Raw genomic sequence first — 16,905 nt, 5'->3', positions numbered from 1 at the left:
TTGCTCTGTGTAAGGCGAGACTTGCCGTAGTGATCAATGTGAAACGAGGACCAGGCCGGCCTTACAAGGATATTTTGGTCCTGTAACGGTTAGCACCTAAGATCCAGACCCTTCGGCTCCTGAACCTCTGCGACATCGACGCAGCATGGTCCCTCTGATGACTACCAACGGCAACAGCATCGAAGTGCAGTCGACCATCGATACTTCTCCCGTTGGTCCATCCGTGTCTAGAGTAGACGCTGGCAGTATGGACCAGTACCATGCTTTCTCTTGCGTTGGCATTGCCAACGAGCCAACATCATGAGGCTGAGTCGCGATACGAGGATACTAGGTGACTCGCGATTCTTACTCTGAGAATCTTTTGTCGGCATCTAAAAATGGCTGAGAGGCTTTGCTCCCAATCATACATAAGAGACTTCCAGCTCGCACCTTCCTCCCATCCCAAAACACCGAGCTTTTCAAAACCATTGACAGTCTCCTAGCCTTCACCCTCTATATCCACCAACTGAGAACATCGCTACCACTCATTTCTACAGTAAACCACCACAATCTCCCTCAGACCAACCTCCTCAAACCAACCACAACCATGCTCTTTACCCGTACCCTCATCATTTCCACCCTTACCCTCCTCGCCAACACACAAACCGCGACCACAGACGCAGCGAACCCGACCATCACACCCGCCGCCCTCCCCACCCAGGTCATCGCTTCGATCGAAAATTACTACTCCTCCCTCGAAAAGCAACCAGAATTCAGCTCCGCCATCCAAGCGCTCACATCCGCCATGCCAGCCTCCATACTCAACCAGATCGAGAACGACCCAACGGACTACTTGAGCTCCGTTTTGGGAGCCGGGGCACAACCAAGCTGGATCAGTGCGCTGCCGACCAGCTACATTAATTACTTCTCGAGCATTGGGGCTGCGGAGGCGAGCATTATCACTCAGACCGCTGCGGGGCCGGCGCCGACGAATGGCCCGCGGGTGAAGGTTGTTGGGGCTGCGTTGGCGATGGGGGCTGCTGGGCTTGCGCTGCTGTGAGGAGTCTGATACTACTGCCATTGGGGTATTTGAACTGTGCTGATGCATTGATTTGGTTGTGGGTGGCATGCTGTACTAGTACTGGTATCCTTAGCTTTCGCGCTCTTATTTTGCTTTCTCCAATGTATCACGATTGAACAGACCATACATTCGTCTTCTCATAATCCTAACATAGGTGTTCTTGCACGCCTTGACGACTCTATCCCCCAAACGTCCACCTCCCTTCGCCAGGTCCATCCATCCCGTAACCCCCCCCCCCCCCCTCTCTCAACCATCCCTCAAACTCCTCGTCAAATTCCCCACACTCGCCAACCCCCTCGCACTATACCCCCCACCCTCCACGGCCCCCAAAAAATCCCCAGACCGCCCCATCGCCAGATCCAACACCTGCCCCAACCGCGTCCGCAGCGCCACCTGCCACTGCGGCCCCGACAAGGAGCTCCTCTCGCCCCGGCCCCTCGCGTTCCCGTACGCGGGCTCCGGCCTCCCCGTCGGCAGCGCGAGCAGTCGGACCAAGGCGGCGTCGGCGACGGTGCTGGTGTTGAGGCCGTATTTGGGGATGAGGGTCGTGAGGAGGGAGGTTGCGGTGTTGGGGGTGCGAGGGTGGACGGCGGCGAGGATGGCTTTGGTGGAGGTGTCGGCGGCGAGGGCGGCGGACCAGGTCGCGATGTGGTGCTGGAGGGCGTAGAGGTTCCAGGCGCCGTACCATTCCTCGGCGGATTCTGCCGTGGCGTTTGACGTGGCGTTTGACGCCGTTGGCTCAGGGCACAGTGCCGAGCTTAGCGACAACGAGGTGCAGTTGTATTGCTCGCAGGTCTTGGTGTCGTTGGTGAGGGTGGTGCAGTTTGGACCCGGCTTTCCGTATATCGAACGCAGGAAGCATGTCGACCAGAGCTCGTCCGGGGCGCAGATTTCTGGGGATGTCAGGTTCCAGTTTGTGAGGTAGGCTGTTTCTTGCAGCTTAGTATAGCAGTAGGGGCTAGGGGCATTGTTGGTGAGGTTTGTGCACGAGGGGATGTGGGCTGTCACGTTGGCGTTGGAAGAGACGTTGAGACCAGGAGAGACGACGACAGGGATTCCATTTGCGAGGGTATGGGTCGATAAGGCGAGGAGGGCTGTGAGTGAGGGAAGGTTGACAATGAACATGCTGATACCATATAGGTTGGGAGAGGATTGGGGGGGGGAGTTTTCACAAATACGTGCACTCTGTGTATGAAGACAAAGTGGGGGCTAAACGGTTGTATATAAGCTCAGACGAAAGCTGGAATAGTGCGCGTCAAGATTGTGGTAAGACCATGTTGACGGAAGGAGTCTTACCACGAATCATTGCTGCGCATGAGCTGAGAGGACTGGCGCATTGGCGACAACAGCGATTAAGGATGAAACACTCGCTTGCCCGGGCACAATTTTCAGAAATAGACAAATGGCCGAGAACATACGATGATGGATGGTAGGCCTCTGCGATAGCCTTACAGATGGTTGGCGAGTATTTGACGCTGTCATCACGGAAGGATTGGCGGAGACGCATATGGTCCCACATAGCCCTCGGTAGTCAACTATGCACTATTGAAAAGGAGATGTGATACCGCTTTTGACGTCGCTAAGTGTATTGAGCACACCTTCATGTTGTTCATAGCACATAAGTCGTCAGTAATGGCCGCCTATGAACTCGGTCATACTCAACACACAGAGTTAGTATCGACCACCTGCTAGTTCCGTCTTTTCCATGATTTGCTCGATCTCCTTCAGCTCCTCGTCGCTAAGGGTCACTTCAGTTGCATTCTCAATAGCCCTCTCCTCGGTTGTAGAACCTGGTATTGGGATAACGGTGCCAAATCCTTCCTTTCCACTGTACGAGCGCACCCAAGCCAGTGCCACCTGAGCCGGTGTGCAGCCCTTTGATTTGGCCACATTTTTTATCTCCTGGCCCATTGCAGCGTTTTTCTCCATATTTCCAGGCTGGAAGCGCGGCAGATGATGTCTGATGTCGGTTTTGTCGATGTCTTCAGGCTTTGAGAATGTAGCGGTCAATAGGCCACGCCCCAAGGGAGAATAGGCTATTAATGGGATGTCCAGTTCAGCGCAGGTTTTGGCGACGCCGTTATATAGGAGGTCAGGACTTTGCAGGCTCATTTCTACTTCGACTGCTGCAATTTTGTGGAGTTTCTCAGCATTCCTGATTTGGTCTTCGGTAACCTCGCTGAGACTGATGCCACCAAGCTTGCCTTCTTTAACATATTTGGCCATGGCATTCATAGTCTCCTCCAAAGGTACATTGGGATCTTGCCGCGCAGGTTCGAAGAGATCGAGGAACTTCTTGCCGTCCAGGACTTTGAGACACTCATCAATGCTTCTCCGAATGTTCTTCTCACTGTTGTCGGGTCCCATCCTGGTGGGGGAAATGGAGCCCTTTATGCTGATTACCACCTTTTCCGCGTCTTCCGGGTACTTGGTAAAGTATCGATTGAGGAGTTGGAGGGAGTTGGCATGCGGTTTGCCATAGAGCTCGCCCCCGTTCCAGAGGTTGGCTCCCGAATCCAGGGCTGCCTTCATTGCTGCGAAAGCTTGCTCATCTGGAATAGGAGTTTCACGCCATGTGAGATCTGAGCCATGGTTCAGCTGAGTCTCGTGAAACAGATGTGGAGTTGGGGGGAAATACTCATCAATCCATAGCCGGTGCGGCCAACTTGCTTCCCATTGATTGTAGGCATTTTGATCGTTCACCTTGGATATCAGTTACAAGTGATATTAGACTCGAAGCAGATGTGGTTTATGAGCAGAGGTCATTGATACGGGTGGGAAGAAAAGCAGTTTGTAAGCACATGATTTGGCGGCGTGGGCAGATTAAAAGCTAAGTCCGAAGCCATTTTCCGGTAGTGTATGGAGTTATGGAGTATGGATGTTATTCGCGATGCGGGTCCCACGCATGCCAGTCATCATCGTACATGACATGATAAATAATTATTCTTAACCGGTAGCAAGTAAGGAAATAGACACTACATACATATGCCTTTTATCAAGCAACAGATGCCGAATCGAATTTTACGAATCAGCGTTGGGAAATTGGGCATGCCTTGCCGCTTCAACTTGCCTTCTACCAACCGGCCTAAATTAAAGGCCCTCGGCCGAGGGCGGCGTAGGTGAATGTCAATAATAACAAGTGTTTCATCATCCTCTAACGACAGACTATAACCGGTGACCGATCATCTTCATCATCTCCTTCAATGCTCTCACCTGCTTGATCATAAATAAAACAGACTCGCGCCTTCATCCTGTTTCGCGTCGGTAGCAATCAACGGTCGCGGCCGTTCGGAATCCACTCATTCTTCAACGCTCAACTAGCCAGAGTCAACATGGGCGACCCTGAAAAAGCCTTCTCCGAAAAGGAGCGCATGTCTGCAGAGATAATTAGAGATGGACCAGCGACTCCCACCCTGCCAGTCCTGCCGACTGTCAATCCAGAGATCGAGAAGAGAGAGGTCCCAGCGTCAAACTTACACCCAGCTTTCTACGTAATGTAGGTGCTCCTGAAATGGCAGCGCAGAGGACACGCGCACACATCGACAATCTACACCCTTGAGACTGACTGTTCCGCCGCAGAACATGGATCACCTTGAGCTCCAGTGTCATTCTCTTCAACAAATGGATCCTGGACACTGCCAAATTTCGTGAGTGCCTTGCCGAAGACCATTGCCTGTTGACTCCACTGACATGAAGCCTACAGATTATCGTATGTTCACCTTCAAACGCTGCCTCTTGCTCAGCTGATCCACCCTTTCCTCTCTGTAGCCATCACTCTCACATGCTGGCACCTTACGTTTGCCACCCTGATGACCCAGGTCATGGCACGCACTACAAATCTTCTCGATGGCCGTAAGACAGTCAAAATGACCGGCAGGGTCTATCTGCGAGCCATTGTACCAATTGGTGCCTTCTTCAGCTTGTCACTGATCTGCGGCAATTTGACGTACCTGTACCTTAGTGTGGCTTTCATTCAGATGTTGAAGGTTTGTCAATGGTCCCTGCACGCCGAGGCAAATGCTGTTCTGATGAGTTCCGACAGGCTACTACACCCGTTGCAGTCCTACTTATCGGATGGGCTATGGGAATCCACAAAGCCGATCTGAAAGTCCTATTCAACGTATCCTTCATCGTCCTCGGTGTTATTATCGCCTCAATCGGCGAGATTAAATTTGTCATGCTGGGAGTCATCTTTCAGCTTGGAGGCATCCTATTCGAAGCGATTAGACTGGTCATGGTGGAACGGCTATTAAGCTCCGCCGAGTACAAGATGGATCCATTGGTCTCGCTCTACTACTTCGCCCCAGTTTGCGCCATTATGAATTTCTGCACGGCTTTGGTCTTCGAAATACCACGAATCCAAATGGAGGAGCTATACCATGTGGGTTTGTGGACACTCTTGGCAAATGCAATGGTGGCATTTGCGTTGAACGTCTCAGTGGTGTTCCTGGTATGCAATCTCAATCCTATGATTTTGCATGGCCTAACATTCTCAGATTGGCAGAACATCGGGCCTGGTGATGACCCTCTGCGGCGTTCTGAAGGACATCCTGCTCGTTGGTGCCTCCATCGCCATCTGGGGCACCCCAGTCTCACCTCTTCAATACTTTGGTTATAGTATTGCCCTTGGTGGACTCGTCTACTATAAGCTTGGAGCCGCCACCATGAAAGCACAATTTTCGGAAGCTGGCCGCCTCTGGGCTGAGTTCGGTTCCAACCGTCCTGTCCTACGAAAAGTCATTGTGTTCGGTGGCATACTCACGATCCTTTTCGTACTGTTAGGAGGACTTGCACCTACTGTCGGCTACGACTCGAATTATTTGACTTCCACTATCAAAGGTGCCGACAAACCTTCGTAGATCCTATGGAATATGTATATTAGAGTGGGCCAGCGGACTCAAGAGAGAGGACGGATTTTAGCGTCATTGGGATTCTAACAATCAAGCAGGGAATTGGAGGCCTTACTACTCCGATCATACATGAGCATTTGCTATGGCGTCAATTTGGAATTGTTGATACACTGATATCAATGTACTTTAGTCCGTAGACTTTCAAAATATCAAAGCTGTTGCAGCTCAACCTGCGTGCCAACGGCTTTAGGCAGAATTGGTGACAGTCTAATACAAGACCGGCATCCAATTACAGGAAGATGATGGCAAAAAAGCAACAGAGATGTCAAAAGCAAACGACGTCATATTTCCGACTTGATGGTGTGTCACCCAGCCACACAATGAAGGCGTAGAATTTTTGCTGATATATATATAGAATGCGGCTCTCCCCAATAAGGCAGGTGTGCTTCACCCAGCCTTTTCTACCCTGATCTAGCTATTAATGGGCGCTCCACCTTCCGAGGTTCGGTCCGTACATTATCGCTTTTGGGCTTGGGCCTAGCTGATCTTTTCTAGGGGTCCTTCTCACTTCCTTCGGTTGTTGTCGATCGAACGTATTCCCTTGAAAAGAACCTCATGGATAGGTTTCTTGATCTTTTCCCTTTTCCCGCGCGGCTTTACCATGTCTGTCCTTGGCGTACACGGGGCCTGGTCCTTTTTGTTTCGTGGTGTGTTTCTCGGATATGAGCTTTGAGAGTCTATTATCCTTTTGCAATATACAAGAATAGATGAGAGCACGATAGATTGAGTGTTGAAGTACCGACCACTGGGTCATTACCGGCAGAGCAGAGTATGAGATAGCCTTGTCTTGTCTGGATTCGACGTTTCTTACCACCCTCAGGAATGGTTCTTGTGTGGATCTGAAAGAGTACTTTGGAAAAATTCCGTCGTTCCAAAAAGTATTGGACTTTCGCTCAAGAACCGGGACATCCCAAGTGATACACAGCGGAGATGACAGAGAGTAATGGATTCCATGTTCGACCGTCTGATGTGGTGCCTCTACCTTGTGACATTAGATCCCCACGAACTAACAGACTACGACATTCCTCTCGTCCTAAAGCACCTCGACGATTACCTTCACAAGTACTCGCGCGCAGAAGTAGGGGGAATCAACTTGGTCATGTACAGGTTCATCTCTGTGCTAACAGTACTGCATCGAATTAACACTGCGCTCAAGCCACGCAGGCGATGCTACCCCAAAATGAGGCGCTGGTTTATGGAAAGTTCGTTTTGCAGCAGAATTCCGGACAAATCGAAGCTATTCAGCAAGCCAAGATGGTGGGCGATGGCCATTCGACCGCTGAGATAAATATGCCAATAGGGACACGGGATGAAGCGTGGCTCTTGAGAGCCACTTCTGTCCGAACAGTCCTGGCGCACTTATGGAGAAAGCTTCGGGAAGACCCCACCAAGATCTGGAAACAAGCCGGGCATCTTGAGGCGGACATTGAGCGGCTCAGAGCAATGCTCATTCTGTACGATACTACAGAGTAACTGTCCCGTCGAGCCGCCGAAAGGCAGCGTACCATCTCTGCTGCCAACAGCAAGCGCTGGACGGATCACAAACCTTTGGTCTGGGAGCCAACCGATGACACTGGAGCTCTGAACGACAAGCCTACGACTGGAGAACTCGAAGACTCAAGCAGCCAAGACGATAAGCAAGCAAAGGACGAAGATTTGACATCGGAAGCATCCAGGACAGTGGTCAATCCTCGGCCACTTACCGTCAGCCGGTGCCAACTTTCACGCACGCACATACCCTACGAGACCAGGAAGGGTCACAGCCTCGCTCTCGCTATGCCATCACGAAACAATCGCTGAACGCCATCCGCCTAGCGTTTCCGAGCGGGAGCCAAGATCGAGCGACAGTCGACCGGCCCGACTTTGTGTCCCTAACTGTCCGAAATGGGGTTTTGGGAGGTACGCCGTGCAGCGTCAGCCCGCACGTTTCGAGTCTGACGAGAGAAGCATCGCCTTGCACAAGCCCCATCCGAGCACAGATGTGGGACCCGTGATGCTATGGCGGGTTGGCAGGTGGCTGTCCAAAAGATTTTAGCTGGGATAGGGAAGACTGTGGGCAAACGTCTTCGATGTTCGGACTCCATGCTGGTTATGGCATTTTTGGGTGCATGCAGCGTTGGTAGTTTGGCATTACTGCGGAGAGGAGAGCTCTTAGTGGAGATTGGAGTGGTGGGAATCTAGCATCTGGCAGCCGGGGCACATGAGCAATGGATTTGCCAGAAGCCTTATTGCTGGTCCAAGCAAGGATCACGAAACAGGACGGGGTTTGTTCATGCTTTTTTGATCATTCCGGAAAGCGAGCAGAGATGAGCATACGGGGTTGCAGTGATGTGATGAGCGTTGGGTTTACACAATCACGAGCACCTGGGGCCAAAGTAGAGCACCGGGATGGCAGTGTTCTGTGGTTTGTCCAATTATGCATGACAACATTGGCATCGGAATTCCTTTCTGAAATCGCGCTCTGCAAACAGAGAGAATCGCAGCAGCAAAACAGAGATCGCGCGTGGATACGGCTAAAGGATGACTGGACACGCAGATGATATGTGTTCAAGCAACAGTCTGATTTACAAGGGCAATCGTCTTCTCAGCCAACAGCTTAGCGTCTGGTGGAAAGCGTCCACTAATGTAATTGTAATTCTCGTCCTCGCGTACAAAGCTACGAGCGTTAGCAGAGCCCAGTCGGCGTTTCGACGTGTTCAGACGTACGGAGTGGACGAGAGACTGTTGAAGTACTGTTTCTTGGGATCGTCGAGCCGTTTTTCCACCTACACGATTTCGGGTCGGGTCAGACAATAGCGCGAGTAACGTGACTGGTTGTCGGACTTACACTAGCCTGTACACTTTCTGACCCAGCTCCATAGGTTTTGTAGTCTAGCACATTTGCGAGTCAGTCCTACCATTCGTAGATAAAGAATTGAGCAATAAGACATTTTTGAGGAGTATAAAGGACGGTAAACGGGTAACTTATTCCTCCAATATGTCTCCCAACTCAAAAAGCAGTCTTGAATAGATAGATGATTTTGAAAAGTGCCTTACAATCTCCAAGGAAGAGCCTAGTCCCCCAGAAGATCGACTGCTCCATGAAGCCAGGTAGCGCCGTGGTGGTGGCATCGTGCAGAACGCTCTTGCCGTTCGGGAAAGATGACTCTGAAAGTACCATCACGCCGTGGCATATCGCTGCAACATTCTTCTTCGAAGGCTTCCGCGTTTGAGGGAAATAGTCCACCATAAGTTTATGGGTCACGGGCGAGTTGATCACTTGGACAACACCCTTTTCGTGTCCGCCTGGCAGGAAAACAAGGTCATAAGGGTTGAGGGTAAAACCCTCATCAGCCCATGCAAGAGCTCTCATATTCTTCATGTCCTCTTTCATGGTTTTATACAAATCAATTGCCTCTTGCGTAGCACCCTATTGACAAGGAGAGGACGTGAGGACTTGTCTCAGATCCGAAAGTCATAATGCAACTTACGAGTAGTTTTTGTGTCATACCCTCCAGCATCTTACTATCACATTCGGGCATGTTCCCCTTTTCGGTGACGAAATCGATCTCGAAGCCGGCTTTCTTAAATTCTGCATATGGCACTGCAGTTTCTGAGATTCAATGTTAGCGACAGTAATACGCGGATTTGACTGACTTTGGAAGTCCTACCTGTTGGATCGTGCCCGTAATTGGCCATCAAGAAAGCAACTTTGGGAGGCATCGTGGGCAATATAGATGATGTAATGAGGACTTCTGAAGCTTCCCTCCCTCCTCCGACAGTAGTGAAATCGTTTGTATAAAAGCTCAAAAAAGCTGATCTTAGCCAAATGAATCCTTTATCCCGAGCTTTTCTCGTCGGGTTTGAAAGAGGAATGGGTGCATACGAGGATTGAGGTTTCACACATCAACCTCTTAGGCACTTAGCCTCGTGAGGGAAGAGACCTCTAGTCTATAACGCGGGAAAAGGTTTACGCCGAAGCGCAGATATTCTGCCTTACAACTAAGCTTTTTGCCCTACAACTAGGCTTTTCTGGCACGATACCCTATACAGATGACATCTTCGAGGTAGCAACCCCGTAGAACAGAGTCCCTATCACTCGGGCGAGACGCCTCGGTACTTTTTCAAGCACAGAGCCCCTGTAGCTCGGGCGAGACGCCCGGGAGTGGATCCTGTTACAGCGCCTGATCAGCTTAAGATTAGTGCCTGCGGGCCATGTACAGGTACCTAGGTACAAGGCGAGATGCCCCTGTGTTTCGGGGTCGAAACCTCTATATTTCGGATGAGCAGGAATCCTGTGTTTTGGGAAGGTTGCCTTCAGAAATCACTTGATTCGGGGTAGTTGTGGCCCCGAAGCGATGGGTTCCTCTGGCCTCGAGGACGAGCCTCGTGAAGGGAGGAAATGATCGTTAGGATCAAGTCCTTACGGGGGCCATAGGCCGGAACATTACCCCAAATAAGGGTAATCTAGGCGGGAAGCGGACACCCCCAGGCATAAGCTTTTGGCCGAACGGCTAAGCTTCCGGGTTGCTAACAATGTGTCTGCGCTTCGCGTCCCCTTTGGAACCTGATGCTAACAATTGCTTCCTCTCCCAAAGGATTCGTCCTCAAATTCGCAACGCTATACCTGAAGACCTCAGGTATCAGTAAGGCTCGCTAAAGCCCTTTAGACCCCGCTGAATACACAAGGGAAGAGTCCTTTTAGGGTCAGCGCAACGCTGACATACCGTACTCAAAACGAAACTCAAACACCAAACCCCAATGTGTAGAAACAATATCCAAAAATGTAGGGTGATGAGTGAAACATATCTGGAAAGGAGAAGAATCGTCATAGAATTGGACCCAACACTCATGCCATACTTAGCTCCTCATGCCTGTTTTCGAAAGCAAACTCCAAACCACACAGTTACACCAATCCATTTCCTAGCTCTCATCCCCAGCACCTCGCTCATCTCCTCATCCACTGCTCGTTGCAGGACCTCGCCAACAACTTCAAACCCTTGCTTCTGAGCTTCGGCAACCACGTCATTTAAATGATGAGCAAAGCTCTGCGTCTGCACCTTTTCTCCAGTCTTTGGGTCCACGAAGCCCGCTTGACTGATCGCTCCCATGTCTGAATGCATGTTCGTCACTAGGGCAAGCCCGCTCGGCTTCAACAACTCCGAGGCTTTCTCGAAGAAAATGGAGAGGGGAACATGCTCTAAAACCAACGTTGAAATGAGCGCATCCGCGTTCAAAGCGCAGGACGGTATGTGGTAGCTGCCCAACAGATTGTAAGGCTCTAATCGGGCTCCTTGAGCTCCTTCAGATGCCCTGCTGATCTGCGACATGTGCTCATTGATCCTCAATTTGGCAATCTCGAGCATCTTTGAGCTTGCGTCAAGACCTACCACCATAGAGCAGGGAAGGTCCAACAGCCGTGTCATATTCCGGCCAGTGCCACATCCCAAATCTACGACCTTCCATGGAGGACTTGAAGATATCCGAGATACCATTTTGGGAACTAGAGACCGCATCTCAATCGTGTCAAGCGCCTGTAGAAAATTGCCATCGGTATCGTAGACCTCGGACCATAGATTATAGGCAGTGGTGGGATCGAGAAAGCGAATAGGGGGCTTGCCTTCGATGCTTTTTGCCAATTGCAAAGGCGAGGCTTGAGGATTCATGGTGCACCAAATGCAATCAGAATTTTGATAGATCTTCAACAGCCGCCAAAAAGAGACTTGGAGAAGGAGAGACCGTGTACTCGAAGCTAATTTTGGTGATTGACATACGGGTACTCTGACTCACCCGGACTTGCCTCTGATGCTACTTTGAGTGTCCGATGTTCTGAAGATTCAGCAATAAACCCATTGACTCGACAATTCTGCCTTACGAGTATCCCGATCTTTAAGCGAGCTGCCTCTAGCTGACACCAATGCACCTGGCAGTCGTCTGTAAACAGGACAGAAGCGTACTCGGTCAGGTCGGCTTCCAGAGCTGTGGTCAAGGTCACCTCCTTCTTTTGTCTGATCGGACGTATTCGTAGAGCGATAGCAATGCTGAATATTTGGGGCTTGAAAGTCTCGTCCGAGGGAATTCGGTCACGCAGATCCCGGCCAAAAAAGACACTTTACGCTAAGGGTTTGCTCGAGGATCAACACCAACGTTACATCAGCCTCTACTCGTATATCATTCATTTACCTACTTATTCACTCCTGTCATTCTCTTTAACCCGCCGCTCGTTCAATGCCTCCCATGCTTCTGTAAATACATCATTCCATCAGACATACTCCCCAACTTGAGCACCGGACTCTCAGATCTCAAAAGAACACAGCGTCACAAAGAACACAATGACGAAATCAGACATGTAGGTGTTGCCACTCAACGCCCCTTCAGGGATACGGCTAATAAGTCCAGCTCCGTAGATGTACTGGTCATTGGCGCTGGCCCAACTGGTTTAGGAGCTGGAAAGCGTTTACATCAGTTGGTGCGATCCCACCGATACGCAGTGAGAGGGGCAAAGCTCACTCAAAGCGCAGGACGGGCCATCATGGATGATCATTGACTCGAGCGAAACACCTGGAGGACTAGCTTCTACAGATATCACACCTGAAGGCTTTGTAAGTCTCGCCGCCAATCTAATCTCGCTGCTTCTTAAGAACTTACTCTGACACGCTCCTAGCTCTACGATGTTGGCGGGCATGTCATCTTCTCGCACTACAAGTATTTCGACGACTGCATTCACGAGGCACTGCCCAAAGAAGATGACTGGTATACACATCAACGGGTCTCCTACGTCCGTTGCAAGGAACAATGGGTGCCCTATCCATTCCAGAACAACATCTCCATGCTGCCCAAGAAAGAGCAGGTGGATTGCATAGATGGTATGATTGATGCAGCAATGGAGGCAAGAGTGTCCAACACGAAGCCGAAAAACTTTGACGAATGGATTGTGCGAATGATGGGTGTGGGTATTGCCGATCTCTTCATGAGACCCTATAACTTCAAAGTCTGGGCAGTACCAACAACAAAGGTGGGCAAGAGCGAACATGCAGTGTAAACAGTTGGCTGACCGGTCCTAGATGCAATGCCAATGGCTGGGTGAGCGTGTCGCTGCTCCGGATATCAAGACTGTGACAAAGAACGTCATTATGCAGAAGACCGCCGGTAACTGGGGACCCAATGCCACCTTCCGCTTCCCAGCACATGGTGGGACAGGTGCCATCTGGATCGCCGTTGCCGATACTATACCCAAAGAGAAGACGAGGTTTGGCTCGCATGGCACTGTTAAGAAAGTTGACGCAGATGCTAAAGTGGTCACCCTTGAGAACGGCAAAACAATCAGCTACGACAAGCTCATCAGTACAATGGCCGTCGACGCTCTCGTTGAGAAGATTGGCGACAGTTCCCTTATATCTCTTTCCAATGACCTCTTCTATTCCTCCACCCACGTTATCGGCGTCGGCATCCGAGGCGAGCGCCCTGAGCGCATCGGCGACAAATGCTGGCTATACTTCCCGGAACCAGACAGCCCATTCTACCGCGCTACCATATTCTCGAACTACTCTCCCAATAATCAACCCGCTTCATCCAAGAAGCTTTCCACCATGCAGCTTGCATCCGGCGAGAAGCCCTCGAATACTTCCCCACAAGAAGGCCCCTACTGGTCCATTATGCTCGAAGTCTCCGAGTCCTCCATGAAGCCCGTCGACAACGCAAACATGCTCCGCGACTGCATCCAAGGCCTTATCAACACCGATATGCTCAAGCCCAATGACGAAATCGTCAGCACATACCACCGCCGCTTCGACCACGGCTATCCTACCCCAACCCTCGAGCGCGAAGGCGTTCTCAAGCAGCTTCTGCCCAAGCTGCAAGAGAAAGACATCTATTCCCGTGGCCGCTTCGGCAGCTGGAGATACGAGGTCGGCAACCAAGATCACAGCTTCATGCTGGGTGTGGAGGCCGCTGATCACATTGTGAACGGCGCCGCGGAACTGACGCTCAACTACCCCGACTTCGTCAACGGGAGGGTCAACCATGAGCGACGCCTTGTTGACGGTGCACAGTTCTTCAAATCCAAAAAAGGCATCCGTGACGAGGGAAAACCGCTCAAGCCGAATGGGGTCGAGACGAATGGTGAGGCCAAGGCTTCGTCCGGGCATGCGAGGAAGGCGAGCAAGGGGGTCTCGGTCAATGGGCAATAAGCGTGTGTATCGAGCTGTGTCATGCATGCTATAGCTGAATGGCTTGTACAGAAGGAGCGATCATTATGAGATCTCTTGTGGCATTAGATTGTTGTTGAGATGAGGTAGACACTTGCATTCATGCTTCGAGATCTAGACGATTGATCCTTTCACATAGATGATAAATTCAGCTTGCACAAACATATAACAATGGCGCTATACACTCTTGCCTACAATGCCTTTCCTACCCTGAATTTGGCGAATCACGAAAGGCATACGAAACCAGAGGTAATTTACGATTCATTAGGTTCCATAAGTTGAATTGCTACTGATCGCCATATCCTGCTAGTCCGGAATCTGGCTGCACCAAAAACACATTCATAAATGCCATAAACCCACCTTGCTCAAAACCGGATAACCAAATGCTACACCAAGATGATGCTTTTAAGACCCATAGCCAACTAGAACGCAACCCAATGTCGGTCCAAAAAGGCGCAAAGAGTGCACTCGCATCAAAAGCCTTCACCTCTGCCTATCCCTCTCCATCTCCTCCCTACCCATCCCCAATCCTGTAGCAATTTCTCTTCTCAATCGCCTCTCCTCTGCGTCCACCGCCCCAACATTTTCCTGCTCATAATCCCTGTAGTTCCTCGTCCGGGCAGACGGCCTTCTCGTCGGCGTAGCGAAAGCTTGCCAAGTAGCCAACCTCTCATTTCGCGTCGTCAAACCCCGAGAAGGAGCGGGTGCGGTGTTGAAAGGATTCTGAGTCGCCAAGGGCGGTCGTCGGTTGCGCGAGAGCTCGGCCGGCGTTTGAGGTTGAGTCGTTGGGGAGAGATTGTCGTTGTAAATGGGTATGTGGGCGTGTGACTGTGGCACAGGAGAGATGGGATAGGAAGGGAGGCGGGAAGGAGGTGTGTGCGGGGAGACGGAAGAAGAAGGGAAGACAGAATTTAAGGACAGGTTTCGTGGCGTAGCGGAGAAAGGCGGCGGAAGAGGTAGCTGTGGGGAGGGATGACGACGAGCGCTTCTTGGGACGAAAGGTTCTGCAAAAGGACTAAGATTGCGACGGGATGGAGTTGGATGAACAGTGCCCAGCTGACTCTGGGAGGAGGCAATGCGAGTGTGGTGGGAACCCATGCTGCTATGAGACCGGTAGCTATGGATCTCGACGGAATCCTGATAAGATTCATGAGGCGAAGACCATTCGTAATTCGTTTGAGTTTGACCGTGTAATCTACCAGTAGTGTAGTCTGGGTCGTGGTTGGGGGAACCAGCTGGTGATGCACCAATAGGGTGATAGTTCCAAGCTGGGAGGCCCGGTGGTGGAGTGGGTACCATGTTATGCGTCGAGGGGTACGAAAGGGTGAGGGACGGTAGATTTACCAAGTTACTCTTGAATGTTGAAGGCCCATCGACCTGTGGTAGAGCAGACATGTCTAGATCTTCTGATGACACAAAAGGGTAGCTCTCGCTGCGACGCTTGTACCTCTTACGACGCCTTGGAGGAAATGCCAGAAGCCCTTCGGAGGCAGGTGTCTCAGAATAGCCCGCTATAGTTTCTGGACCCTTATGTGGAGAGCTTGACATTGCGGCTTGGGAAATGTACAAAGAAGATCTCGGAAGACCGCTTGCGTGACGTGGAGTGTCCTCACAATGTGGTGGTGAAGGCATTGTTGGCAGCATAGATCGACTGGCGGTATCATTGGATGAGTGCCTAGACCCGCTGCCCTCTGCATCACTCCTGCCGTTTACGTAGGTCTCCAGGTTGGTGGAAATTGTACGCCTATCCCGACGGCTACCATACATTCCATCACGAATGTCTCCGCCAGCGCTGCTATTGGATGATTCTGATTTGCTTCTATCGTGGCTCCAATGAGAGTTGTAGCGGCCATCAGAATCTCCGTTGGCAAAAGAGTGGAGTTCATTGACTTCGAGACTCCCATCCAAGTCTGGCGTGACCTTCCGATGGAAGAAATTGAAGTTGTTGAACGACAATCGACGCTTTGCTGACGCAGTCTTTACCACCTTCTCGAAAGGGAACTTCTGCCCCTCATCTGCTTTGTTTGCATCAACGCAGGGGTCGACTCTTGTTGATTCAAGTGAACCTGAGGAGGACGGAAGTGGCCATTGAGAGGAGAGGTCCGCCTCGGTATCACGGAAAGGCGACCGCAGGTGGTCACTGTAATGGGCCCCAACGTCGTTGTCATCATGCCAGTCAGTATAATTTTCTTCGATTGAGGCTCGTGAGGAATGATTGTTCTCGAGGAAGTCATTGGAGGGCTCTATCACTGTCGCATTGCCCAGAGAAGTTGTCTGCGTCCGTGTAGGGGTTCCAGCATCCGCGAGTACTCTATCCCAGAAGGATCTTGAGTCGTGAGGGACTGGTTCGTTAGAGATTATTGAGTCTTCGTGCTTGCCGGTGACCTCTGTTGTTCTGGCTGTAGCCGGTTGGGCAAAAGAGTAGGGTGAATCGTGAGTGCGAGCGTCGTGTTGCTTTTTCTTGGGACTCCTTGTCTTGTTAATCACATTGGTCGGTGGTCCTGTGGCACGCACGGTTTGACGTTCATTGTGACGGTCTATGTGCCAGGTTAGGTCTCTGGCATCCAGCCTTAGCTGCGTCGGATTCAAACGCAGCATTTCGACGACTTGAAGACATGAAAGACAGAAGGAGACGAAGGATAGAGACGTGAGCAGAAACAGTCGGGTAAGTCATGCTCATAGCCATTGCAATTGCCATTAATGAAAACGGGCTTGTTGCAAGGCAAGAGCTCCCTACTTCAGGCAATAT

At 51.0% G+C, this 16,905-nt stretch overlaps 10 protein-coding genes across 10 annotated transcripts; 5 read left to right on the top strand and 5 right to left on the bottom strand.

The window, feature by feature from the left end:
• Positions 1-586: 586 nt before the first annotated feature.
• HO173_002543 (uncharacterized protein) lies at positions 587-1,039 on the top strand (the record flags this gene model as incomplete). Its single annotated transcript, XM_037304476.1, has 1 exon — positions 587-1,039. The coding sequence occupies one exon, from the start codon at positions 587-589 to the stop codon at positions 1,037-1,039; it is 453 nt and encodes a 150-aa protein (XP_037168569.1).
• Positions 1,040-1,306: 267 nt separating this feature from the next.
• HO173_002542 (uncharacterized protein) lies at positions 1,307-2,185 on the bottom strand (the record flags this gene model as incomplete). Its single annotated transcript, XM_037304475.1, has 1 exon — positions 1,307-2,185. One exon carries the CDS (start codon positions 2,183-2,185, stop codon positions 1,307-1,309), a length of 879 nt encoding a protein of 292 aa, XP_037168568.1.
• Positions 2,186-2,731: 546 nt separating this feature from the next.
• HO173_002541 (uncharacterized protein) lies at positions 2,732-3,750 on the bottom strand (the record flags this gene model as incomplete). Its single annotated transcript, XM_037304474.1, has 2 exons — positions 2,732-3,642; positions 3,699-3,750. 2 exons carry the CDS (start codon positions 3,748-3,750, stop codon positions 2,732-2,734), a joined length of 963 nt encoding a protein of 320 aa, XP_037168567.1.
• Positions 3,751-4,392: 642 nt separating this feature from the next.
• On the top strand, positions 4,393-4,807 carry HO173_002540 (uncharacterized protein; the record flags this gene model as incomplete). Its single annotated transcript, XM_037304473.1, has 3 exons — positions 4,393-4,556; positions 4,640-4,707; positions 4,764-4,807. 3 exons carry the CDS (start codon positions 4,393-4,395, stop codon positions 4,805-4,807), a joined length of 276 nt encoding a protein of 91 aa, XP_037168566.1.
• Positions 4,808-4,926: 119 nt separating this feature from the next.
• On the top strand, positions 4,927-5,919 carry HO173_002539 (uncharacterized protein; the record flags this gene model as incomplete). Its single annotated transcript, XM_037304472.1, has 3 exons — positions 4,927-5,046; positions 5,103-5,510; positions 5,557-5,919. 3 exons carry the CDS (start codon positions 4,927-4,929, stop codon positions 5,917-5,919), a joined length of 891 nt encoding a protein of 296 aa, XP_037168565.1.
• Positions 5,920-6,913: 994 nt separating this feature from the next.
• On the top strand, positions 6,914-7,443 carry HO173_002538 (uncharacterized protein; the record flags this gene model as incomplete). The annotated part of the gene is made up of 2 exons (XM_037304471.1): positions 6,914-7,066; positions 7,135-7,443. 2 exons carry the CDS (start codon positions 6,914-6,916, stop codon positions 7,441-7,443), a joined length of 462 nt encoding a protein of 153 aa, XP_037168564.1.
• Positions 7,444-8,517: 1,074 nt separating this feature from the next.
• HO173_002537 (uncharacterized protein) lies at positions 8,518-9,672 on the bottom strand (the record flags this gene model as incomplete). Its single annotated transcript, XM_037304470.1, has 6 exons — positions 8,518-8,626; positions 8,677-8,735; positions 8,798-8,841; positions 9,007-9,379; positions 9,441-9,562; positions 9,621-9,672. The coding sequence occupies 6 exons, from the start codon at positions 9,670-9,672 to the stop codon at positions 8,518-8,520; spliced, it is 759 nt and encodes a 252-aa protein (XP_037168563.1).
• Positions 9,673-10,817: 1,145 nt separating this feature from the next.
• Positions 10,818-11,615, bottom strand: HO173_002536 (uncharacterized protein; the record flags this gene model as incomplete). The annotated part of the gene is made up of 1 exon (XM_037304469.1): positions 10,818-11,615. The coding sequence occupies one exon, from the start codon at positions 11,613-11,615 to the stop codon at positions 10,818-10,820; it is 798 nt and encodes a 265-aa protein (XP_037168562.1).
• Positions 11,616-12,281: 666 nt separating this feature from the next.
• HO173_002535 (uncharacterized protein) lies at positions 12,282-14,138 on the top strand (the record flags this gene model as incomplete). The annotated part of the gene is made up of 5 exons (XM_037304468.1): positions 12,282-12,298; positions 12,349-12,418; positions 12,471-12,551; positions 12,614-12,964; positions 13,014-14,138. The coding sequence occupies 5 exons, from the start codon at positions 12,282-12,284 to the stop codon at positions 14,136-14,138; spliced, it is 1,644 nt and encodes a 547-aa protein (XP_037168561.1).
• A 501-nt stretch (positions 14,139-14,639) lies between these two features.
• Positions 14,640-16,754, bottom strand: HO173_002534 (uncharacterized protein; the record flags this gene model as incomplete). Its single annotated transcript, XM_037304467.1, has 1 exon — positions 14,640-16,754. One exon carries the CDS (start codon positions 16,752-16,754, stop codon positions 14,640-14,642), a length of 2,115 nt encoding a protein of 704 aa, XP_037168560.1.
• Positions 16,755-16,905: the final 151 nt, after the last annotated feature.

This window comes from Letharia columbiana (assembly GCF_014066305.1).
Source record: "Letharia columbiana isolate WasteWater2 chromosome Unknown Sc0000005_s0, whole genome shotgun sequence".
Taxonomy (NCBI): Eukaryota; Fungi; Ascomycota; class Lecanoromycetes; order Lecanorales; family Parmeliaceae; genus Letharia; species Letharia columbiana.
The sequence above is the reverse complement of the archived record's forward strand: the minus strand, read 5'-3'. Positions and strand labels throughout refer to the sequence as shown.